This window comes from Agelaius phoeniceus, chromosome 28, assembly GCF_051311805.1.
Source record: "Agelaius phoeniceus isolate bAgePho1 chromosome 28, bAgePho1.hap1, whole genome shotgun sequence".
In the NCBI taxonomy this organism is placed as follows: domain Eukaryota; kingdom Metazoa; phylum Chordata; class Aves; order Passeriformes; family Icteridae; genus Agelaius; species Agelaius phoeniceus.
The window spans coordinates 5073941-5100381 of NC_135292.1; the positions used below are offsets into that span (position 1 = coordinate 5073941).

The 26441-nt window shown below is 51.0% G+C and overlaps 1 protein-coding gene across 1 annotated transcript in view; it reads right to left on the bottom strand.

The window, feature by feature from the left end:
• The window catches only part of LOC143696097 (uncharacterized), a 59898-nt gene extending 44306 nt beyond the window's left edge, over positions 1 to 15592 (bottom strand). The window contains 1 exon segment of the mRNA XM_077191304.1: positions 15076 to 15592. Coding sequence (XP_077047419.1) covers positions 15076 to 15592 — 517 coding nt within the window.
• Between the last annotated feature and the right edge of the window lie 10849 nt (positions 15593 to 26441).

The following is a 26441-nucleotide window of genomic DNA, read 5'->3' on the forward strand; positions in this document are numbered from 1 at the left end:
CCATGGAATATCCTGAAACCACGGCTCCCTTGTGACAAACCTGGGCTTTATGAAACCAAGGACACCGCTGGGATGCAATGGAATCTCAAGGAACCAAGGGTCAACTGTCAACACATCAGCTTCTCAGGAAACCAAGGCAAACACTGTGACACAGAGAGGGGCCTCATGGGACCCAGGAGACCATGGTGACACCGTGGTGGGATCTCATGGAACCAAGAGCCCAGAGTTTCATGGCTCAGCCTCATGGAGCACTGGAGACCATGGTGTCCCAATGGGAATACATGGAACAAAGGCTCCTTAGTGACACAGCAGGGCCTCATGGAATGCAAGAGATCATCCTGATGGAATGGAAACTCATGGATTCAAGGGTCCACTCTTTTGCTGCATGGCCTCATGGAATGCTGGAGACCATTGTGGCACCATGGAAACGAATGGCACAAAGGCTCCACTGTGACCCAGCAGGGCCTCATGGAACCAAGGACACCGCTGTGATACAATGGAATCTCATGGAACCAGGGTCCAGTTATGACAAAGCTGGGCCTCATGGAACCAAGGACACAGCCGTGATGCAATGGAATCTCTAGGATCCAAGGATCAATTGTCAACACATCAGGTTCCCATGAAACCAAGCAGAACATTGTGACACAGTGGAATCTCATGGGAGCAAGGCTCTGCTTTGATCAAGTGGGGTCTCATGGGACACAGGTGCCACAGGGACATTGTCAGGCCTGGTAGGAGCAAGACACCACTGTGTCAGACCAAGGCCTCATGGGACCTAGGAGAGCGCTGTGACACAATGGAACCTGATGGAGCCAAGGGCCCATTGTGACACGGCAGGGTCTCATGGAACCCCTGTGCCACTGGGACATTGCCAGGGCTGGTGCAAGCAAGGTTCCACTGTGACAAAGGCAGGCCTTGTGGCACCCAGGAGACCATTGTGGGACAATGGAATCTCATGGAACCAAGGCCCCATTGTGACAAAGCGCGGCCTCATGGAAGCCCAGTGCCACTGGGACATCTCCAGCCTTGGAGGAAGCAAGTGTCCATTGTGACACAGCACAGCCTCAAATCACAGGAGAGCAGAGGGATGCCATGGAATCTTGGGGAACCAAGTGTCAATTCTAAACACAGAGAGGACTCATGGAACCCAGGAGACCATTGTGATGCTGCACTTTGTCACAATGGGGCCGTGCTTCTATGAGGATCCATGGGCCCACAATGTTCTCCTGGGTTCCAGGAGGCCCCGCTGGGTCACAATGGCCCCTTGCTCCCACGAGCCACAGCACGGTCCCCGTTGCCCCTGGGTTCTGTGAGGCCCTGCTGCGTTCACAACTGACACTTGCTTCCATGGGATTCCATTGCGTCACAGTGGCCCCCATGTTTCCATGAGGTTCTGCTGGGTCACAGTGGAAACTGGGTGCCACAAGAGCTGGCAATGTCCCAGTGGCACCTGTGTCCTGTGGGCCCCACTTTGCCAAAGCAGAGCCTTGGCTCCATGAGATTCCAGGCTGTCCCAATGCTCTGCTGAGTTCCACGAGGCTGTGCTGTGTCACAATGGACACTGAGTTCCACCTGCCCTGGCAATATCCAAGTGGCCCCTGGCTTCCATGAGGCCCCGTTGTGTTTGCAGGTGACACTTGGTTCCCAGGGATGTCATTGTCACGCCGCTCTCCTGGGCGCCCTGAGGCCTTGCTTTCTGTGACAAATGACCGCTACTTTTAAAATTTTAAGGTTGATTCAACCTTGAAAAAAATGACAACAAAGGACTGAAACAGGAGAAATCACAGCACTGGGAGCCCTTCCCCACCCCGTGGCTATCAGCCACATGGCTCCTTCACAAATTGGCTGCTCCTCCTTTTAGGCTTTTGGTGTTGCACCAGGCAATCCTAGCCCCACCCAAAGTCTGTCAGGGAACTCTTTGTGGCCGTCCATTGGTGGAGAATGCTTTCTTGCAACCTGACTGGAGAGCAGGTGTTGCCATGCCTGCCTTCCAGTGACAAACCTGCCCTCCCCAAATGCCCCAACCACCAAGGCCATTACAAGGGGAGGGGAAGAGGACTATGGGGGACAGATGACAATAACATCACTACACATCTTAACACACACATAGTATCTATCTCCTCACTGTGAGACCCAACTGTGACATTACTCATCTGTAACACTGTGCAATAATGGAGCCTTGTTCCTACCAGACCTGGCAATGTCCCAGTGGCACCTGTGTCCCATGAGGCCCCACTTGGTCAAAGCAGAGCCTTGGCTTAACAACTGACCCTTGTTCCCTTGAGATTCCATTTGTGAAAAACACGTTCACTCTCCTGTGAAAATGTACAAAGTTTAATAAAGGACAATGGGAGACCAGGACCATGGAGCAAAGGTTATTATGGCCGGGTGCATCTTGGCACTCAGCCAGGAGCACCCTGTTACCTTCGGGGATCCCCTGAAATACCTTTCCCCTTACATCAGCCTGGTGCATATTCATAGAGCCTCATGCATATCCATCAACTACTTTACATATTCCAGGAATGATTTTACATGGCCCCTCCTTGGGTCTGCCTTTTCAGAGCATGTGTGTTTCTTGGCTGTGGTTTTGGCTCCTTCTCTTTATCACCTCCAGGTTTTGGGCCTTGGTGCACTCTGCCTTCAGACGGGGAGTGCTGATAGTTGGCAGATCTGTACAGGTGTCCTCATCCTGGGTGCATTGGATGTTATCCCATCCAAGCAGGCAGTTTAACACAAGCACACTTCTATCAGCTATTTCACTACAATGTCTAAGCTCAATTAACAACAGAAATAAAAACTATATCTTTAGAACAAAGTTACTTTAACACCACACATATAAAATCCATTTTAATATTTGCAAAAAGCCAATATTATGATATTTATCTATAACAGGGTGAAGGAGCCCTGGCCCAGGCTCTGGCCCTGGGGCACACGGGGACGCTGCCGGGGGGTCCCTGTCCCCCTGTGCCACCCCCAGGGCCCCAGCCCCCCGTCCCCGTGTCAGGCTCTGGGGTCGATCTCGTGGAACATCCTCTGGGGGAGGCTGCGGGGCCGGGGGACCCGGGGGGACCCGGGGGGACAGGGGACCCCGCTGTGCACGAGCAGGGTTGGACTGCTCTGGGGGGAGCTGTGAGGGGGCCGGGGCAGAGTGACCTCCCCAGGGACCTCATACAGCCCCCGGGATGTCACACAGCCCCCGTGATGTCACAATGCTGCCTGTGATGTCACACTGTCCCTGTGATGTCACACTGCCCCCACGATGTCACACTGCCCCTGTGATGTCACACAATCACTCTGTTATGTCACACAACCTCCATATGATGTCATTCCGCTGCTATGTGATGTCACACAGCACATTTGTGATGTCACTGTCACCCTGTGATGTGACAGCCTTCTCTGTGGCATCACACAGCTGCTCTGTGACTCTGTGTCACAACCCACATTGTGATGTCACAGAGCCACCTTCTGTGATGTCACAGCTAGCTCTGTGCTGTCACAACCCCCTCAGTGCTGTCACACAGCCCACTCTGTGCTGTCACACAGCCCCTTGCTGCCATCCCAGCTGCTCTGTGGCTCTGGGACACAGCCCCAGAGGTGCTGCTGTGACACAGCCCCCGCGGGGACATCCCACAGCCCCGGCCAGTGCTGAGCCCCTGTGAGCTCTGTCTGTGCCCTGCTGGTGTCCCTGAGGGGCCCTGGCAGTGCCCCAGCCCTGCTGGGCTGTGCACAGGAGCTGCTCCTGGCCAGAGCTGTCTCTCTGCAGCTCTGCTGCCCTTGCCAGGAGCTGCCTCTGGGCCAGGAGCCCGGCCCAGCTCAGCAGCACAGACACAGCACAAGGACTTTAATCACCCTCTGGGCCTTTGCTGCTCTTTGCATCACACCCAGTCCCTCAGAGTGGGCTCAAAGACTTCTCAAGAGCTCCAAGTGAGATTGAAATACTGAAGTTTCTTGTACTTTAAAGAGATCCCTGTGAGGGACAGCACTGAGAAAGTGTCCCCAGGTTCCAGGGAGAGCAGAACACTGGAGGCACTGATAGCATCTGGGGACAAACAAGGCAAAGGTGTCTCTGGTGCTGAGCAAACCTGGATTTGTTTCAGGAATGTAAAGGGCCAAGGCCTGAGCCCCAGGGCCTGGCCAGGCAGATCCTGTCCCTCCCTCCTTGCTCAGGGCTCTTCCCGGGATGGGCACTGGCATGTGGGGATGGGCAATGCCAAGGGCTGGAGCGTGGGGCGGCCCCTGCCAGGCTGCTGACCAGGGACAAGGAGGCAATGAGGCCCCAGGCCTGCAAGGGTCACTTGTCCCCTCCTGGCTCAGGCCCAGGGCCAGCAGCCATGGCCAAAGCGCTGCCCAGGTTGGCTCTGTCAGGGCTGTCTTGCAGTTGCTGCCCATCCCTGTGCCCTGTGCAGCCCAGGCTGTCCCACAGTGTCCCTGCCCTGGCCTCTGTCCCTGCAGGCTCTGGGCATCCCCCGGCTGCCCCACCTGGCTGGGCCCTTCCTTTGCTGACAGCTCTGCCTCCTGCCTGCCCCTGCCTGCCCACACAAAGCCTGGGGCTGCTCCAGGCTCCTGCTGGGGACGTGCTGCACCACAGCCCTGCCCTGACAGGGAAATTCCTTTCTCCTGCTGCCACTCTGGGCCTCCCCAGCTGCCCTTGGCGTTAATTCTTTCTCTCTCTGGCTGTTTTCCACTATGTCAAAAGGATCCACTATCCCTGAAATCGCTCTTTAAACACTCTCATGGCTCTGCTCCACTGTCCTCAGTCTCCACCCCACTGAGCACAGAGCTCCTTTGTCCCTATACAGTGCTCATGGGCCCTAGGTCTCCAAACCCCCCCTCCTTGGGACATCTCTGGGCCCTCTCCAAAGTTTTTCCAAATGAAAACAGTCAGCTCAGGGTCTAAAGAAATCACCAGAGGACAGGGCCAGCTCGACCTGTCTGTCCTGGCTACTTTTGGGAGCAAAACTTTTGGCAAAACTTTTGGGAGCAGTCTGGGAGCAATCCTTGGATATACAGAATTTGGGAGGCCAAATTCTAATTTTGGCCATGGTCCCTGGACAAGAAGGCTGGTTCTTTTCCATAGGAATGAAGGAACAGAGCCCCAGTGTTTCAGGGGCAGATGAGAGGTGACCACCAGAGGCCAAGGCCAGCCAGAGCTGGCAGGTTTTGTTTTGTGAGATACCCTTGCAAATAGGAATTATTTTAGGGAGAGTACCCCTTTTGGCAATGACCATCTGGAAAGTCAGACAGCTCTTTTCCATAGCAAGGAAAGCAGAGAGCCCCAGTGCTCCAGGAGCTGATGAGAGGCAGCCCTTGACATGCCAAGATCAGCCAGAGCTGTCAGGTGGCCCCTGGGAGGCCAAGCCAGCCAGAGCTGTTCCATGTTCCCAGGGTTCCATGGGGTCCCACAGGGTCCCAATGGTCCCTTGCTTCCATGGGGCCCTGAGGTGTCATAATGCCCCCTTGGTGACACCAGGCCCTGAAGGTTGGAATGGTCTCCATGGTTCCATCAGGCCCCACAGAGCCACAATGGTCTCTGGGTCCATGGAGCCCCTCTGTGTCACAATGATCCCCTTGGTTCCAAGGGCTCCAGTGGTGCCACAATGATCCCCTTGGTTCCATGGGCTCCAGTGGTGCCACAATGATCCCCTTGGTTCCCTGGGCTCCAGTGGTCCCACAATGATCCCCTTGGTTCCCTGGGCTCCAGTGGTGCCACAATGATCCCCTTGGTTCCATGGGCTCCAGTGGGGCCACAATGATCCCCTTGGTTCCATGGGCTCCAGTGGGGCCACAATGATCCCCTTGGTTCCATGAGGTCCCCACAGTGTCCCAGGGATCTCCATGGGAAGGAAAGAACCCAGCCCCGCTGTTGCAGGCGCAGCCACCAGAGGCCCAGGCCAGCCAGCCTTGATGGTACTGTCAGATTTTGCCTGGGTGCAACCCTTGGATATTGAGAATTTCAGAGGTGGAATCCCAGTTTCAGACATGGACACTGGAGGAGAAGGATGGTTCTTTTCCATAGGAAGGAAAGCACAGAACACCGGTGGTGTCTCAGGGACAGATGAAAGGTGGCCATCAGAGGCCAAGGCCAGCCAGACCTCTCTGTCCTGGCAGCTTTTGTCTGAAAGCAACCCTTGGATATTGGGAATTTGGGAGGTGGAACCCCAATTTCAGCCATTTCTGCATGGATAAGAAGGACGGTTCTTTTCCATAGGAAGGAAAGCACCCAGCCCCAGTGTTTGGACAGCAGGGGAGAGGCACCCCCAGGAGGCCAAGGGCAGCCAGACCTGTCTGTCCTGGCAGCTTTCACCTGGGAGCAATCCTTGGATGTACGGAGTTTTGGAGGTGGAATCCCAGTTTTGGCCATGGTCAAGATGGGTGTTTTTGCCCATAGGAAAGTAAAGCACAAAGTCCAAGTGTTTAGGAAGAAGATGAGAGGTGGCCACCCTCAGGCCAAGCCAGCCAGACCTGTCTCTCCTGGCACCTTTTGTCTAGGGGCTTTCCTTGGACATTGGGCATTTTGGAGGTGCAATCTCAGTTTTGGCTGTGGGTGCCTGGACAGGAAGAAGAGTTCTTTTCATAAGGCAGGAAACCACCCAGCCCCAGTGTTTCAGAGGCAGATGAGGGCCAGCCCTCAGGAAGCCAAGGCCAGCCAGACTTGTCACTCCTGGCAGCTTTTGTCTGGGAGCTATCCTTGGGTATAAGGAATTCCAGAGGCAGTTGCCCAGCTTTGGCCATGAGTGCCTGCTTGATATGGAGGTTTTTTTCCCACAAGAAATAAAAGTGATAGTGGAGCCCTGGAAAATGTTAAAAATAGTCTTTGAAAATATTGGGCTTTGTGTTTTCTCAGGTCACTGCACCTGCGTAAGCAGTATGATAAAAGATATAATTGTTAGATATAGTGAGTGTTTAGTAATTAAATATAATTATTATATGACCATAAGAAGAATTGTGAGAAACTGTGTTGGAAATTTAAAGGGGGCTATGTTTAGCTGAAATCTGTGTATACAATAGAACAATATAGGTTTAATAATTACATGAAAGTTATGTAATGATAGAGGATAAAACAGGTTCACCTTGAATGTATGGTCGGAATCAGATTTGGGTGGAAACTACCCCGATTCCCAGAGCTCTTGAATAAAAAGCACCGCATATAATCGCTTCTGTGATTATGTGTTTCTGAACGCTAACATTTTGGCGACCCTGGCTGGACCCTGCGGGTGCTGCTGAGCGAGTTTCGTGACTCGACCGCGCTCCAGCCGGCACCGAGGGATTCTCAGGGAGCTCGATCGGCCGCGACCGCTTCTGCCGCTCGCCACGTCCCCGGGAGAAAGGTAAGGTGCTTTTTACTTTGGTTTGGGTGCCTGCCAATGAGACGCAGCGAAAGCTACGCTTGGTTGGGCTAAAGGAATTCCTGCTGGTACAAGCCCAGGCGCCGTTCCATAAGACAATCGCGAAAGCGTTGTGGGTTCGGCAATTTGTGGTATATTTGGAATGGAGAAACTGAAAGGGATTTTGGGCGGCAACACCTCTATCCCGCAAAGTTCTCCTTTGGGGTGCTTACTAGCACATTGGAAACAGGGGAATTTTGGGGAAGAATTACGTAAAGCTAAGTTGATTGATTATTGTAATACATGGTGGCCAGAATATGCCTTGGAGTATGGTGAAAAATGGTCAAAATACGGTACTTTGCAATATAACACTATTTCGCAGTTAATGTCATTGTGTAAACAAGAAGGAAAATGGGATGAGATTCTGTATGTTGATTTGTTTTTCTCTTTATGGGGAAAGCCAGAATGGCAGGATGAATGTGGATTAATGATGGTTAAAACATCTGCAAGCAATAAGTGTGGGGTTTGTGAGGAACGTTGTTTAGAACACTTGGCGTTGAAAGAAAGCCTGAGTAGGGAAAATTATACAGATATTGATTTACAGGTAGCTCCAATAGGAACAAGAGAACCTAACCCTATCCCACCTGTTCCATCTGTCCCTATCCCACTGCCTGCTCCTACTCCACCTAGTCCTGAACCTGTCTCGTCTAGTACACCCTTCCCTCTTTATTCTCCTCTCCCATCGTCACCTGATCTCTCTTCCTCGGAAGATGAGCAAAACCTAACTGTGGCAGGAAGGAGAGAGAGAGAATCAACGATGGGGTAGCCCACAGAACCAGGAGTCGGTCTAACCTTGCCCCAGTTATGGATAGAAAAGACATAGGCAGACAAAAATGGATTGTAATTTCCCCCTTGCAACAAAGTGTAGGAGTGGAAGGGCCAGTATTCATAAAAGTGCCTTTCTCTGCTGCAGATTTAGTTATTTGGAAACAATCAGCCAGAATTCATAGAGAAAATCCTGATAAAATGGCATGAGTATTAAAAATGGTTATAAAAACCTCAAAATCCTGACTGGGATGACATACAATAATATGTATATTAATATTATATATATATATATATATATATATATATATATATATAGTATAATAATATATCTTATATATATCTATATATAATATATTAATATATCTAATATATTAATATTACATACTTTGATGGATTCTACTGAGAAAGAGATGGTACTTAAGGCAGCCAAAGAAAGGGTAAGAGAGAACATCAGAAATGGATTCGTAACAGGGAATTGAGATGAGAATTTCCCAATTGAGGATCCAAATTGGGACCCTAATTTATTTTGCAATATGGGGACACTATGGAAATACCAAGAGTGGATCCAAATAGGAGTTCAGAATGCTGTGCCCAAAACTATAAATTGGTCTAAACTATATGAAGTTTGGCAGGAAAAGAAGGAATCTCCCACTGCATTTTTGGGGAGGCTTAAGGAGTAGCAAGAAAATATACAGATCTCCAAATGGACACAGAACAAGCAAAGGTTCAGCTCGCTCTCATATTCTTGGGCCAGTCACAGGACGATATTCGTAGAAAATTGCAAAATTAGAAGGGGAAGAACGAAGGAATTTGGATAAGCTACTTGAGGTAGCCTGGAAGGTATATAACAATCGCGAAAGAGAAGCTAGTAAAAGGCAGCAGCAGAATCTGTTGGCAGTAATACAAGGAAAAGGGAACCCAAATTTCAGGGGATGTAACAGGAATAGTCAAAATAGGAGACCAGTCAGGCAGGGGTTAAACCTAAATCAATATGCGTATTGCAAGCGGGAGGGGCATTGGACCATGTCCACACTTGAACAACCAGTTTCACCAGGGCAATCAGTGCCAGCAGGTTACCAAGGGGATGGTTTTGGGGGAGTATACCAGCTGACTAGACACAGAGCCAGTAGAACAAGTTAAGGAACCTGTTATAAATAAACAATTAGGACATAAGAGGTCAAATTTCTAATAGATACAGGAGCTACTTACTCGGTATTGAATGATCTGCAAGGACAAATTGGGGACAAGGAAACAACAATAGTCGGCGCTACAGGGAAAGAGGAAAAACGGCCATTCTTGCAACCCCTAGATTTGTGTTTTGGGAACAGAGTTATAACACACGAATTCCTATACGTACCTGAGTGTCCAATTCCGCTTTTAGAGAGAGATTTGCTAGCGAAACTTGATGCGGTAATAACCTTTGAAAATGGAGAACTTATACTGAAAATATCTGAATCAAAGATGGGACAGATTTTAATGATCAAAGAAAAACCTGTTCCCTCTATCCCTAGGGAGGTAGGAGATGCAGTGATTCCCTCTGTATGGGAGACAGATATACCAGGGAAATCTAAATTGGCACAAGCAGTGCATGTAGAGTTAAAAGAAGGGGCAAGGGCTCTACAAGTCAAACACTATCCCATAAAACCAGAAGCACGGCAAGGAATAAGTAAAGATTTTTGAGAAATTCTTGAAATACCAAATTTTAGAAGAATGTGAATCAGAATTTCATACACCAATATTTCCAGTAAAGAAGCCAAATGGTGAATATAGATTAGTGCAGGATTTGAGAGCAATAAATAAAATAACAAAGGACATTTCTCCAGTGGTAACAAATCCTTACACATTGCTAACATCCGTAAAGGAGATATATAAGTGGTTTACTGAAATTGATTTAAAAGATGCCTTTTTCTGCATTCCCCCTTGACAAAGAAAGTAGGAAACTGTTTGCCGGTGAGTGGGAAAACCCAGGGAATGGGAGAAAGACCCAGCTCACCTGGACACGATATAAGAACTCGCCGACCCTATTCGGAAACCAACTGGCAAAGGAGCTGGAGATTTGGACCGAGAATGGGCAAGTACCAAGAGACCAATACCTGTTGTTGCAGTATGTTGATGATATACTAACAGCTACAAAAGAAAAGGCAACCTGTATAAAGGTAACCATTGAGATTTTAAATTTACTGGGAATGGGAGGTTATAAAGTATCCAGAGGAAAGGCACAAATTGCCCAATAGACTGTGATCTACCTGGGATGTGAAATTTCACAAGGGCAATGAAAACTAGGCACTAACCGTATCCAAGCTATTTGTGCTATTCCAGAGCCCCAGAACCTACATGAGCTGCGAGTCTTCCTCGGGATGGCAGGATGGTGTCGCCTGTGGATCATGGACTATGGACTGATTGCGAAGCCCCTGTGTGAAGCTCAGAAGATGCAGCCATTCACCTGGGGCAAGCCACAGAAAGAAGCCTTCCTAAAATTAAAGGAAGCACTGACAACTGCTCCAGCATTAGGCTTACCTGATCTGTCTAAAGATTTTCAGCTGTTTGTCCATGAAAGGCTGTGCCTAGCACTCGGAGTCCTGACCCAAGGTCTGGGAAGCTGGAAAAGGCCGGTGGGCTACTTTTCCAAACAACTTGACAGCATAAGTGCCGGGTGGCCTCCATGTCTGCGGGCAGTCGCAGCCACTGTGATGCTGATACAAGAAGCCAGGAAGCTCACGATGGGAAGGCACATAGATGTCAATGTACCACACATGGTAACCACTGTCTTAGAGCAGAAGGGGGCCATTGGCTATCGCCAAGCAGGATGATGAAATTCCAGGTAGTCCTGACTGAGCAGGGTGATGTCACATTAAAAACAACTAACCTTTTGAATCCAGCTTTGTTCCCAGGTACCACAACTGAAGAAGGCCCATTAGAGCATGACTGTGTGGAGGTAATAGAGTACACCTACTCAGCAAGAGAAGACCTGAAAGACGTCCCACTAGAGCAGCCAGAGTGGGAGCTGTTTACAGATGGGAGCAGCTTCGTGGAAAATGGAACCAGATACGCTGGGTATGCGGTAACAACAGTCAGTACAGCAGTGGAGGCAAAGGCATTACCACCAAATACATCTGCCCAGAAGGCAGAACTGGTTGCTTTAACCAGGGCACTAGAATTAAGTGAAGGGAAAAGGGTAAATATCTGGACTGACCCAAAATGTGCTTTTGGAGTGGTGCATGTACACGGAGCACTGTGGAAAGAAAGGGGACTATTGTCCTTCTCTGGGTATGCACATTAAACATCAGGATGCAGTCCTGCAATTGATAAAGGCGGTACAAAAACCTGAACAAGTGGCAATCATACACTGCAAAGCACAGCAATCAGGAAACTCCAAAATCTGTGAGGGAAATCAAAAGGCAGACTGGGCAGCCCAACAGGTTGCTCGAGAGGTGCAAACAACAATGGCATTGATACCTTTATAGCTTAATGTATCCCAATTCAATTTGCCTCCAGAACCAAAATATTCAGTAGAAGATGAGAGACTGGCACGTTTGCTACATGCACAAAAGAATTCAGAGGGATGGTATGTGACTGCACAAGGACAGATAGCGGTACCCCCTTCATAATGAGAGAAGTTCTACAAATTAAACATAACGAATGTCACGGGGGAGCAGAGGCATTGGTAAAATTGCTAAAGCAGAGTTTAATGTCGGTACGGATGTTAACAATGGCAAAATCAGTAATGTCAAAGTGCGATATCTGCTTGAAAAACAACCCAGTGGCTGGTGACAGGCACAGCCAGGAAGAATTCGGATAGGAATAGAGCCAGGAGACTATTGGCAGGTAGATTTTGTAGAACTGCCAAGAACTCGAGGATACAAATACCTGTTAGTGGGGGTTGACACATTCTCTGGGTGGCCAGAAGCCCTTCCCTGTCGCACCAACCAAGCAAAGGAAACAGTAAAGTGGTTACTACAGGAGATTATTCCCAGGTTCGGGGTGCCCCTAGGGTATCATCAGATAGGGGGCCCCATTTCATAACTACAGTAGTAAGAGAGGTAAGTAGATTGCTGGGGATAACTTGGGACCTCCACACACCATGGAGACCCCAGTCGAGTGGACAGGTAGAGAGGATGAATCAGACACTAGAGAGGCAAATCAGTAAAATATGCCAAGAAGCCAAATTGCAGTGGCCCCAGGCTTTGCCAATAGCACTGTTGAGGATTCGGATAAAGCCTAGGAGTGGGATGTCAGTCAGCCCTTATGAGATATTGCATGGGAAACCATATGAATCTCCTGAGCCTAACCCTAATGTGCACGTCACAGGAAAGCAGGAAGTGTATAATTATGTTCTGTCTCTCGGGAAACTTTAGCTCGGCTCCGGAGCATCCTCGTGTGGAATAGACCACTGACTCTCGAGAACCCAGTTCATAACATACATCCAGGAGATGAGGTGTACATCAAGAACTGGAACGAAGAACCGCTGAAAGAAAAGTGGAGTGGAGCCCACCATCTTCTGGTTCTCCAGTGCGTGACAGCATCCACGACAACGTTTACATCAACCATGGACTTGAAGAACGTCAAGAATAAATTGAGAAATAAAGGACTGTATCAAGTGAACACATTTACACCTATAGTGAAGTGAAAATGCTTTCAAAGGGGGGAGAATGATAGTGGGGCCCTGGAAAAATGTCAAAAATAGACTCTGAAAATGTTAGGCTTTGTGCTTGCCAGATCATGTGAAATCGCACCTGCGTAAGCAGAACATGATAAATGATATAATTGTTAGATGTGATGATTGTTTAGTAATTAAATATAATTATTGTTTAATCATAAGAAGAATCATGAGAAAGTATGTTAGAAGTTTGAGGGGGGCCACAAGGAGCCCATGCTTGGCTGAAATCTATGTATACAATAGAACAATTGAAGTTTAATCATTAACATGAAAGTTATATAACGATAGAATATAAAAACATGTTCATCCCAAACCCATGTCGGAGTCAGATTTGGGTTGGTACCCCTGACACCCAGAGCTCTTCAATAAAAGCACCTGCATATAATCATTCTGGTGATTATGTGTTTCTGAACGCTAATATACCCAGTAAACTGTTAAACCCTTCCCAGCTGCTGTGCATGAGGCTCTATGAATATGCACCAGGCTGATGTAAGGGGAAAGGTATTTCAGGGGATCCCTGAAGGTAACAGGGTGCTCCTGCCTGAGTGCCAAGATGCACCCAGTTTACATCTTCCAAGAACTGTTTAGCATGGCTCTGCCCTGGATCTGCCTTTTTAGAGCATGCAGATTCCTTGGCTGTGGCTTTAGTCCATTCTCTTTATCACCTCCAGGTTTTGGGCCTTGGTGCACTCTGCCTTCAGACAGGGAGTGCTGATAGTTGGCAGATCTGTACAGGTGTCCTCATCCCGTGTGCATTGGATGTTATCCCATCCAAGCAGGCAGTTTAACACAAGCAGCTATTTCACTGAGCTTAATTAACAACAGAAATAAAAACTATAGAACAAAGTTACTTTAAAAAACAGTCCCAGCCCATATTCGATCCCAGTCTGTGTGGTCCTGATCCATATGGTCCCAGTCCCTGGGATCCCAGTCCATACAGTCCCAGTCCATATTTGACCCCACTTCCGGCTATCCTGGTCTGGAGGGTTCTGATCCACACGATCCCCATCCATGTGATCCCAGTCCAGGTGATCCCAGCCCATATTTGATCCCAGCCCATATTTGATCCCAGTCTGTGGGGTCCTGCAAACACTCCCTGGGTCTGGAATTCCAGTTCCCAGCCAGGAAAAAATGTTCCTGCCCTTGAACTTCCTTCCTATCCCCGCAACAAATTGCAATAAAACTATAAACAAAGAAATAATAATTGAAATTAAATAAATTATAATAAAAATAAAATATAAAAATCTCAACTCTTCTTTACAATGATTCAACTCCAACAATGATTAAACTCAAACCAACAATAACTATTATTATAATATTACCAATGCATATAAATAAACAAATTATATATCAGGAAATACCTTTTGAAAATTTTAACTCGATGACTAATGTACTTTAGATAAAATTATCTAAAGAAACTACCATGCAATCTAACACATCTTAGTTAAACAATTCATATTACAAATATACTAAACACAAAACCAAACACCACTACAATTTCTCAGACATTTCAACCAAACAATTAAACTTTTAAAACACCCTTAAGTACTCTTGAAAAATTAAAATTATTTTTAAAACATTAATTGTGTGCAGGTGGTTTTATTTTGATATTGGTTTTTGGATTGTTTGGGTTAGATGATTTAAAAATGGGATTTTTATAGGAATTGAATCAGCTGAGAAGGTGGCACTCGGCAAACAGAAATGACTGAAAATGAACAGGACAGAAATCAGTAACTCTGAAAGTTTTATTTGCTATCAAATACATCCCACACACCCAGCCCCACACCATCCCCATCCCATTGCTCCAAATTGGGATCCCACTTCTCCCAATCTCCTTCCAACTCCATCTCAACTTGACAGCTGTGGAATGGAGTGAGTTTGGCCTGGGATTGAGTTTTTTGAGGAAGGAACAAGCAATCTGAGGTGGAATTGAGCCCTTTCGGGTTAAAATTCAGTTATTTTCAGTGGAATTTGAGTGGTTTTGAGGTGACTGTTCCATCCCAATGGACTTTTGGAGGACAGAGAGATGGAGAAGAGAAAAAAATTCAGGCCAAACCAAAGGAGAAGCAGCCAGGAGTGTTCCCAACATGGATCACAGGGAATGTGAGTGACCAGGGCTGTGCCCAAAGTGCCTCCTCCAGTAGGGGATGGAGCTGCAGCAGCGCACGAAGCTCTTCCCGCACTCGGGGCACTCGCAGGGCTTCCCTTACCGGTGCCTCCGTTGGTGTCGGGTCAAGTTAGAGCTGCAGGAGAAGCTCTTCCCACACTGGGGACACTCGTAGGGCCTCTCCCCACTGTGGATGCGCTGGTGAAGGACGAGGTGGGAGTTGTACTTGAATCCCTTCCCACAGTCGGGGCATTGGAATGGCCTCTCATCTGTGTGAATCCAATAGTGCCGGAGGAGACTGGAGCTGGTCTGAAACCTCTTCCTGCATTTATCACACTCGTAGGGCCTCTCCCCAGTGTGGATGCGCCGATGGGTGACGAGGGTGGAGTTACGCTTGAATCCCTTCCCACAGTCGGGGCATTGGAAGGGCCTCTCCTCTGTGTGACTCTGATAGTGTAGGAGAAGATGGGACCTGGTCTGAAACCTCTTCCCACACTTGGAGCACTCGTAGGGCCTCTCCCCAGTGTGGGTCCTCTGGTGGCTGATCAGGTTGGAGCTGCAGCTGAAGCTCTTCCCACACTCCCCACACTCGTAGGGCCGTTCCCCAGTGTGGATCCTCTCGTGCACGATCAGGCGGCAGTTCCACCTGAAGCTCTTCCCACACTCCATGCACATGTGGGGCTTCTCCCCATCATGGAGCTGCTCATGGAGCACCAGCTCTGAGCTCTGGCTCCATCTCCGGCCGCCTTCCCGGCCCAGGCTGGCTCTTTCCCCCTCACATCCCCGCCATCTGCGTTTGCAGCCCCTCCTCGTGCGGCATCTCCGGGCCTTTTCCTCCCCGTTGGCTTCCTGCACCGTGGAGCCGCTCAAAACGGCCTCTGCCACCAGGTTCTGCCGCGGGCATTTGTCCTCCCTGCTCTCCATGCTCAGCTCCTGCTCTGGGCGAGGAAGGACAAGGACTGTTGTGGTTTGCGTTTGGATTGCTCAGTTTCCCCCTGCGTTTGGATTGTTCGGTTTTCCCCCTCTTGTATTTTATGGTTTAGCCTGAATCTTGTTATATGCCAATCCCGGCACCCCTCCCCTGTTTCCCCGGTTACCTACTATGTAACACCCCTGGCCCCTCCCCGAGTCCCCTGTCTGTCATCCGGCACCCAGCCTCTTCTTCCAGAACTTTCTGGCTGGAGCGTCGTGTGGTTGGCTGAGGGGCCGGGGCTCCGCCCCAGATCGGTTTTCATAGGCTCCGTCTCCCTATCCATCTTAAATGTATCTCTTTCTCCCAGTTTGCGATTGGTTCAGTGTTACCCCACCCCCTGCCTTTAAAACCCGGGTCCCGAGAGGGCTCGGGGCTCTCTCTGCTTGGTTCCCCCCCCTGCTTAGTCCTTCCCCATTAAACCCGTTTTTACCCCAAGCCAGTAGAGAGTCGCCTCTTTCCTTCTCCTGCGGCATTGGACCTTCGTCATCAGCGGCTTCTTGCCCTTTTCTATCGACCCACGGTCGACACACGCCTCCTGGCTTCGTGCCGGAGGAGTGTCGGAACAGCTGGAGGTGGCTGGTTCTCTACTTCACTTCTAGCCTGGGCACAAGTATTTTACAGCCACAGCTCCAGTGCTGGCGCCCAACGTGGGGCCCCTCTGCTTCGTCTGCCTGCTCCTGGTCTGCTGCCTTTAAGGCCAGTAGAGCTTGGAATTACAATCTTCGCACGGACCCCGTGGATTGGACTTGCATCGTCCTCTGGACGTCGCACTACCCCGTGGTAGAGCAGGCCTTCTGTGGCAGCGCTCCCCGGGGACCAGACGGGAACTCCTGCACCCGGAGCCGTCTCGCCGCAGGACCCACCTCGTCACGGTTTTTGTTGGCTGCCCGTCGGACACGTGAGTGTTTTATCACTCTCCCGGCCCTCCCCAGTCCCCAGGGTACTCTGTTGCCCTCCCCAAAATATAGATCCGCAGGGGCCGGCAGGCAGTCGTTTTAGTTTAGTTTTTTCGTTTCCGGGACGAGGAGGGCTTTGGGTTGTGGTTGCAGACTTTAAGATCTTTTAGCCATGGGTGCACGGCTGTCTGCAGCCCAAAAGGGGCTCACTATCCAAGTTGCGGGAATCCTTATTGGGGGTGGTTGTTCTTATAAAAAATCCGAGGTTAAAAAGTTAATTAAGTGGGTCTCTTCCGAGTTCCCTGAAATCTCTCCTGACTTGGTCAAGGATCCGGCTTTTTGGCGGAGAGTCAAAATTAGACTCTCGGAGTTGACCAGGTCGGGAGACGCATCCGTTCTGCAATTGGCTAAAATAGTTTCTCAAATTAGAAAAATCTTAAAAGAAGAGGGAAACTCGGAAAAGACCTCAGCTCGCATTAAACATTCTCCCAGTTCAGGTACCTTACCCTCTACCCCTAACCCCACTTCCCAACCCTCTAGATTGAAGCCTGGGGTTCTGCGGGGAGCATCCCGCTCTACCAGCCGAGCGCAGGGCGCCCATCCTCCCCCTGGCTCCCCTCAGAATTCGCAGCCCCCTCGCCCTGGGAGTCCTGGCCAGACTCCTAGGGGCCCCTCACCTTCTCCTGTCCCCCCAGCTCCCTTCCCGAAATCCTCAGTTCCAGAATCCCCGCGTTCGCGATCCCCAGCTTCTAAGTCCCAGTGCTCTTGTCCCCCGGTTTCAAAATCCCCAGTCTACCCCCGGTCACCTCCGAAGACCCAAAATGGCTCCCAGAAAGCCCAAGATGGAGGCGACCGCATGGCTGAGTTGGCGGGAAAACCTTCTCCTTCTTCCCAGAACCCCTTCTCACCAAGTCCTAACCCCTTCCTGCCACTCAGCCACTCCCTATGTCCCGCCTCTTCGTCCTGCCCCTTCTTTAATCCCTCCTCCTTTTCAGACTCCCCCTCAGTACCTCCCACTTCTCCTCCCATCTACCCAGCCATCTCTCCTCCCCCGTTTCCCACCGTAGCTCCTCCCATGGTCCCTCCACGACCACCTCCCACTGCTCCACCTCCTGTTGCTACCCCTCCTGCCGATCAGTATGCCCCGCCCCTTGACTCCGCCTCCCGGGAGAGTCCCTCTACATCTGACCTTCCTGCCCAGGTTCCCAGTCGCGCCCCTGCCCCTTTCTCTTCCGGTTCCCACGCTCCTCCTCCCGGTTCCCACGCTTTGGGGTCGGGGGGGGGGGGCGTCGAGAGCCGGAGACCGGGGCCTGCTGCCATACCATCCGCAGCCCCGGTCGTTTACCACCATGAGGGAGATGGTGGGGTGCGCCGACAGTGGGTCCCTCTTAATCAATCTCAAATAAAGGAGCTGGTCAAAGCACAAAAAGAATATGGCCGGGACAGCGAATATTTCCAGGGAGCGTTGCAGGCAACGCTCTCTGAAGCCGATTTCACCCCCTTTGACATCAGGCGCCTCTTCAAGTGCCTGCTTAATCCTAGTGAGCGGGCCTTGTGGGAGGCGGCCTGGAAAAGGGGAGTGACGGAGGCTCTCCCGGGCCTGTGGGGTCAGCCCCATACTGGGGTGGACCTCATGGGCAACGTCCTGGCCATCGACCAGCTCCTGGGGACCGGGATCTGGGCAGATGGGCACTCGCAGGCGAGTGTCATACCCCGGGAGGCACTTCAAGAGTCAGCTCGGGCGGCAGAAAAGGCTTTCCTATCGCTGCCTAGGGGAGCCCCTCCTCTTGCATTTGCTAAGATTTTTCAGGGCGCAGACGAGCCTTTCCTCGACTTCGTCGAGAAGTTGAGGAAAGCCGTTGATCAACAAGTGGCCGACGAAGGGGCTCGAGAGACCATCCTCAGAGAAGTGGCGTCTTCGAATGCCAATCAAGCGTGTCGAGACGCCATCCTCAGCCTGCCCCTGCACCCGCCGCCCCTGTTGTCAGACATGCTCGAAGTCTGCGTCCGAAAAGTCCAGCTCGTTCCATCAAGGGAAGCCGAAAAGAAAAGAGCGCCGCTACCCCGAGCCAGCACGGCAGAAGAGATCCCGCCTGACTCCTTCGCCGGAGCCGCCAGTCACCCTAGACCTACCGCGCCATGCCATTTATGCGGGAAAGTTGGGCATTGGATGCCCGACTGCCCGTTGCGGGCAGAGTTCCATCAATTTAAAAGGGAGCGGGGCCAGTTGGGGGCCAACCAGCAAAAAAACTAAGATCTGAGCGCAGTGCCCCCCTGCGCTCTGACAAAAATAAGGCGGGAAATCTAACATCACTGCGCACGGAGGGGAAAAATCAGAAACCGCCGCCAACCGATTTTGACGAATTTTCACCGGACGTTACTTCTGCTAATGCACTCCAATCTAGACCAGTTCTAACGACTCTTTCTGCTTTTACACCTTTCAGGTTGCAGCTTTCGGAGCCTCTACATCTCAGGACCTCCGACCTTCAACTCGTCGCAGTAAACCCGGAATGCCCAGGTAACTGGGGACGGATTCGCTGCAAGTACGTCGTGGTTGGTGACACCAAAAACACACCGCCGGCAGTAAACATCATCCCGGGACTTTTACCATCGGACCCAGAGAAGTTTACTGTCGGATTGCACTGTGTCCAGCCCCCGGTCTTCTTGCCCAAGGGACAAGTGATAGCTCAAGCAATCCCTGTCCCAGAAATGACTTGGACCATCGGCCATCCACCCAAAAACTCTAGCCCAGCTGTCGCTTGGGCCCAAGTCCTGGGACGAGAAAGACCGCATTTAAATTGTTATATCACAAAAGGGGGAGAAGGCAAACAAATCAAAGGCCTGCTGGACACTGGGGCAGATGTGACGATCATTCCCTCACGGGAATGGCCGTCACATTGGGAGTTGCAAACCGCGCCAGGGCACATCCGTGGTGTTGGGGGTTTACAATTGGCTAAGCAGTCAAAAAGCATCGTACAAATTACGGGGCCGGATGGACAATTGGCTTCTGTACGTCCATTCGTTCTAGATTATGCGGAACCCCTGTGGGGGAGAGACCTCTTGGCCCAGTGGGGAGCCCGAATTGACCTCCCAGTAGCTCCCCAGGTTTTTCGGGCGGCGGCCACTGATGAGCGCCCTACCTGGAAGCTCAATTGGAAATCTGACAAGCCAGTACAGGTAGTGCAGTGGCCGCTCAATAAACAAAAATTAGAGGCGCTCAACGAGCTCGTTAAGGAGCAGTTACTTAAGGGCAACATAATAGAGACCACATCTCCATGGAATTCTCCGGTTTTTGTTATCAAAAAGCCCAATAAAGATAAGTGGCGGCTCCTTCACGACCTCCGCCAAATTAATAACATCATTGAAGATATGGGGCCTCTCCAACCAGGGATGCCGTCCCCAACGATGCTTCCTCGGGATTGGAATCTGGCCGTAATAGATATCAAAGATTGTTTCTTTCAAATTCCCTTGCACCCGGACGATGCCCCGCGTTTTGCGTTCACGGTTCCTGCCATCAACCGTGAATCCCCAAGCAAGCGCTACCATTGGCGTGTTCTTCCACAGGGCATGAAGAACAGCCCAGTGATATGCCAATGGTACGTCGCTTCCTTGCTGTCCCCAGTACGTGCAGTCACAAAAGAAATTATCCTATATCATTATATGGACGACATATTGGTGTGCGCCCCAACCACAGACCTACTTGCCCACGCTCTTGACCTCACAATCGATGCATTGGTTGCTGCAGGGTTCGAGCTCCAGCAAGAGAAAATTCAAAAGATGCCACCCTGGAAGTACCTGGGCCTTGAAATAACTAAGAGGACCATTGTTCCTCAGAAATTGGCTATAAAAACTAATATCAAGACCCTTGCGGATGTCCACCAACTGTGTGGGTCTTTAAATTGGGTAAGGCCCTGGCTGGGTATACCAACTGAAGACCTAGCCCCCCTTTTCAATTTATTGAAGGGGGGGGAGGAGCTAAGTTCTCCCAGGTCCCTTACCCCAGAGGCGAAGACTGCATTGGAGAAAATCCAGAACTCTATCTCGGCCAGGCAGGCTCACCGATACCATCCGAGCCTGCCGTTCAAATTTATCATTTTAGGAAAACTGCCACACCTCCACGGGATGATTTTCCAATGGGACGATAACATCAGAGGCAAGGACCGAGGCTCGAGGGATCCCCTCTTGATCATAGAGTGGGTGTTCCTCAGCCACCACAGGTCCAAAAGGATGACACAGCCCGCTGAAATGGTGGCAGAGTTGATCAGAAAAGCTCGATCAAGGATCAGAGAGTTGGCGGGTGTCGATTTTGCATGCATACACATTCCCCTCAAATTCGACTCGGGCCATTTAAAACGCAAAATGCTTGACAACCTCCTCGAAACCAACGAGATGCTTCAGTTCGCTTTGGACAGCTTCACCGGCCAAATTGTTGTTGATCGGCCGGCCCATAAATTGTTTAACCAAGAGTTTACTCTATCTACAAAATCGGTTCAGAGTAGAGTCCCCTTGAAGGCCATGACAGTTTTTACTGACGCGTCCGGAGCAACTCACAAGTCAGTAATGACTTGGAGAGATCCTCAAACTCGGAGGTGGGAGTCTGATGTCACCGAAGTTGAGGGTTCACCTCAAATTGCCGAGTTGGACGCAGTCGTCAGGGCTTTTGAGAGGTTCCCTGGACCGTTTAATTTAGTTACTGATTCGGCGTATGTTGCCGGTGTGGTGTCCAGAGCTGAGAATGCGGTTCTTCAAGAGGTGTCAAACATGCCTTTATACAACTTGCTCTCCAAACTCGTCCAATTAGTCTCCCACCGAGAGCAACCTTTCTACGTGATGCATGTAAGATCGCACACTGACTTGCCTGGGTTTATAGCGGAGGGCAACCGGCGTGCTGACGCCCTTGCCGCCCCGGTTCAAGCTGCCCCGCTTCCTGATCTCTTCGGTCAAGCTAAGATCAGCCACCAGTTTTTTCATCAAAATGCGCCTGGCCTAGTTCGGCAGTTCCATCTCACACGCGAACAGGCCAAGGCCATTGTGGCTACATGTCCTCATTGCCAGTCCCATCAGCTCCCTTCCATTCCCTTAGGAGCAAACCCCCGGGGCTTATCAAGCTGTGAGGTGTGGCAAATGGATGTCACTCATTATCTTCCCTTTGGCCGCCTGCGATACGTTCACGTTTCTGTTGATACTTTCTCCGGTGCAGTCTACGCATCTGCCCACACAGGGGAAAAGGCTGCAGATTGCCAGAAGCATCTGCTTCAAGCATTCGCAGTCCTGGGCATCCCGAAGGTGTTAAAAACAGATAATGGCCCAGCGTACAAATCCAGGGAGCTGCGAGGCTTCCTGCAGCAATGGGGAATAGAACATAAAACCGGCATCCCCTATTCCCCGACAGGCCAAGCCGTGGTGGAGAGGACCCACCAGAGCCTTAAAAGAGTTTTAGAACAGCAACGTACGGCAGTGAAGGTGGAGTCCCCCCATATCCGTCTCGCACGGGCGCTGTATACCATCAACTTCTTAAACTGTTCGTTTGAAAATCTCAATCCGCCCATCGTGCGACATTTCGGGAAGCACGAGAAGCTGCAGCCAAGGGCCAGGCCTCCTGTCCTCATTAAGGATCCGGAGACCTGGAAAACGGAAGGGCCATTTGATCTCGTGACCTGGGGAAGGGGATACGCTTGCGTGTCCACCCCCTCGGGTCCGAGGTGGATACCATCCAAATGGGTTAAACCCTTCCGCCCTAAGAGGGGTATAAAACCAGAAACAGCCAATCAGGTAGCAGAAGCATGTTGGCGGCGGAAGCGGAGGCTGTGGAAGTTGAGCCACCCCTGATTTCAGTTGCCTTTCTCTGGGCTAAACCTTCATCATTATTCCCGTTTCTCATGTCTACCTTTGTTCACTTTCAGTCATTTTCCCGCCTACATGGACCTCCTCCGAACCATCGCCCTCCTGACCGTCTCCCTCATCGGGACCCTATCGCCATCCGTTGGTCCCTGGATTGTGCCCCAGCCAAAAGCGAACGTGTGGAGGACCCTTGCGCAGGCCCTCGACCAAGAACACATTTGCCTTAACCTGGCTTCAGCAGAGGACCCTATGTCGACCTGTCTCGTGGGGATCCCTCTCCCTCCCGTCCAAATCCCCTACCCCATTGGCCCTCCCCTTATTGCTTTGGCCACCCGACCCCTCCATTCTTCAGTTGACCCCAGGTTCGTGTGGAGGGATGCGATTAAGAACCTAGCTCCCTTGCCCACCGAACCGTCCCAACTTGAGTTGCTCGGCTCCGCGGATGCCCCCTTTTGCTTTCAGTTTGTTTATTCCCCCTCCCCCGATGACAAGCGCTTTGAGCAAATGAAACAATACAAGAAAGAGTATACTGCCAGTTTATGGTGTAATTCAACATTCCACATCTACTATCCATCTACCTATGCAGGGCAACCACTATCTCTGCCCCGGGGGATTTTCTTTATATGCGGAGACCGAGCGTGGGCAGGCATCCCCTCTCGCCTGGTCGGAGGTCCGTGTACTATCGGGCGACTGACGCTGCTTACCCCCAGCAACAAGCATATTCAAGATTGGAAAGCGAAGAGAGCGCAATCCAATTCGACCCGTGCCAAAAGAGATCTCAGAGATCTCAACTCAGATTGCGACTCCGAAATTATTCATTGGTCAAAGCCTAAAAGTGTGGCGGTCACCCTATTTTTGCCATGGGTATCGATCGCCAAATCTCTAGGTGAATTGGCCCACCTAGAGTGCTGGGTGGCTAAGCAAGCCAACTTGACGTCAGCGACGCTATCCGACCTCCTAGCAGACGAGGAGACTACGAGAAAGGCGACGCTCCAGAATAGAGCAGCAATCGATTTTTTGCTGCTCTTGCACCATCACCGATGTGAAGAGTTTGAGGGCCTCTGCTGTCTCAATTTATCATCAAGGGCCGAAGATGCGAGGGCCTCCATCCAAAAGATGCAAGACCTTGTTCATCAGGTGAAGCATGAGACGTCAGACTGGCTGAGGGACCTTTTTAAGGGATGGGGATTGTCAGGATGGGCAGGGTCAGTTTTGAGATCCGTGTTGATCACCCTTTTAATTCTGTTTATTGTGTTAATTGGCTGTTCTGTGTTGTGGGGACTTGTTAAAAGACTCTTGTATAAAGCCACCGATTTTATCGAAGTCCATCGGGCCGAACTCAACGGAAACAAAGAAAGCGCATCGGACCTTTCCGATTCCGGAAGCTCCGATGCAGAAGACAACAACACAGGACAAGGAGAAGCATCAGTTTGAACATATTCTGTTATAGATTCAGTTGCCTGCCTTTTCTTTTCTTTTTAAACAAAAAAGGGGGAGATGTTGTGGTTTGCGTTTGGATTGCTCAGTTTCCCCCTGCGTTTGGATTGTTCGGTTTTCCCCCTCTTGTATTTTATGGTTTAGCCTGAATCTTGTTATATGCCAATCCCGGCACCCCTCCCCTGTTTCCCCGGTTACCTACTATGTAACACCCCTGGCCCCTCCCCGAGTCCCCTGTCTGTCATCCGGCACCCAGCCTCTTCTTCCAGAACTTTCTGGCTGGAGCGTCGTGTGGTTGGCTGAGGGGCCGGGGCTCCGCCCCAGATCGGTTTTCATAGGCTCCGTCTCCCTATCCATCTTAAATGTATCTCTTTCTCCCAGTTTGCGATTGGTTCAGTGTTACCCCACCCCCTGCCTTTAAAACCCGGGTCCCGAGAGGGCTCGGGGCTCTCTCTGCTTGGTTCCCCCCCCTGCTTAGTCCTTCCCCATTAAACCCGTTTTTACCCCAAGCCAGTAGAGAGTCGCCTCTTTCCTTCTCCTGCGGCATTGGACCTTCGTCATCAGCGGCTTCTTGCCCTTTTCTATCGACCCACGGTCGACACACGCCTCCTGGCTTCGTGCCGGAGGAGTGTCGGAACAGCTGGAGGTGGCTGGTTCTCTACTTCACTTCTAGCCTGGGCACAAGTATTTTACAGCCACAGCTCCAAAGGACAGCATGGGATTTGCCTCCGTGCCACAGGCAAGGGCAACGAGATTCCCCCAGGCCGTCTCTGGGGATGCACTGCCCCTTCTTGGCTCTCCCCATTTCGGGATGCCGGGGCTGTTTGGGCTCCGGGGCTCCCTTCTCCCCTCATTCTCTGCTCTGCGCTGCAGCGGCTCCAAGGAGTCCCCCCTGCCCCTCTCCAGGCTCTTGAGGCTCCCGCCAATGGCGGCGCTTCCCCCTCTCTGGCCTCCCCACTTTGGCCTCCTGGGGCACACAGGGCTCTGCTCCTCCAGGCTGCCTCTGCCGGCAGCCGCCACCGCCACCCCCCGATGTCTCCCCGAGGGGCCTTTTCCGCTCAGCCTGGGACTTCTTCATTCTCCAAACATCCCCCCAAAAACCCAACCCAGGGACCCCCCGGGATATCCGGGCCGGGCTCCCCCTCCCCGCTCACCGGAGCCATGGGGGGGGCGATGATCCCACAGGTGGGGGCTGTGAATTCAGGCAGGGATCGAGACCGCGTGGCTCCCGCAGCTCAGCCTTGATCCGCCTTTGTCCCTCCTCTTCCTCTTCCTCCCGCTCCTCCTCTGTCCTATCTCCTCCTCCCCCCTAACCCCGCCTCCTTCCCTGCTCTTTCTCCTCCCGCTCCTCCTCTTCCATCCCCCCCCCTCCTCCTCCCCTGTCTTATCCCCACCTCCTGCTCCTCTTCCATCCCGCCCCTTCCATCCCTCCTCCATTTCCTCCTCCCCCCTAACCCCGCCTCCTCCTCCCCCTCCATCCCTGCCCTTCCCTCCCTCCTCCTCCTCCCCCAGCAGCAGCCACACCCTCGGTGCCCCGTTCCCGCAGCCCTCGCAGCCCGCGGCAGCAGCGGCGATGGAGCGGGGCCAGGTCGGCATGGGCAGCGCGGGGCTCTCGGCTGCTCCCAGCCGCTGCGGGCGGGGGGAACCCGGCCCGGGCCAAAGGAGAGGCAAACTGGGCAAACTGGGGGCACATCACAAAGCTAAGGATGCAGCAGAAAATGGAGCTGAAAGAGTTATTTTAATATTAACTCCAAACGAGGAAAAACTGGAAATTCCAAAGTTTAGGGAAGCCGAGAAAAAAGAATTAAACAAGACAGGAAATGAACAAGATAAATCAGGGAAATAGAAACTTCTACATGGAAGACAATTACTTAAAAAAATGTGCTTACTAGGAAAATATTAGAAGACGCTCATCACAAACCCCACTGGCGTACTCAAGCTTTGTGTGATCATTTTTTAAGGAATTTTGGGTGCACTGGGATTTTTGGTGTAGCAAAGCAAGTCACTGAAAGATGCTTAATTTGCCAAAGGATAAATAAAAAGGTGATGAGAAAAACAACATTAGGAGGTCATGAGTTAGCTCGTCGACCATTTCAAAATATCCAAGCAGAAGTTTAGATTTGTTAGCTTCTGGATTTATTTGGAAAAAAACCCATTTAATCTAGAAGAAAGAGAATATGCCATATGTTAGACAGGAGATTTTAGGAGAATAAAAATCTTTGAAGTATCAAAAACACCCGAGGAAAAAACCAAGAAAATAAAAAGGGGAAATGAAAGGGAGGGGAACAAGAGGAAAAGTCAGAAAGAGAGTGGGATCCTCTGCAGCTCTTGCCCCCTCCGTTGGCGGCCGAGGCGCCTGTCCCGGGTCCCGGCTCGC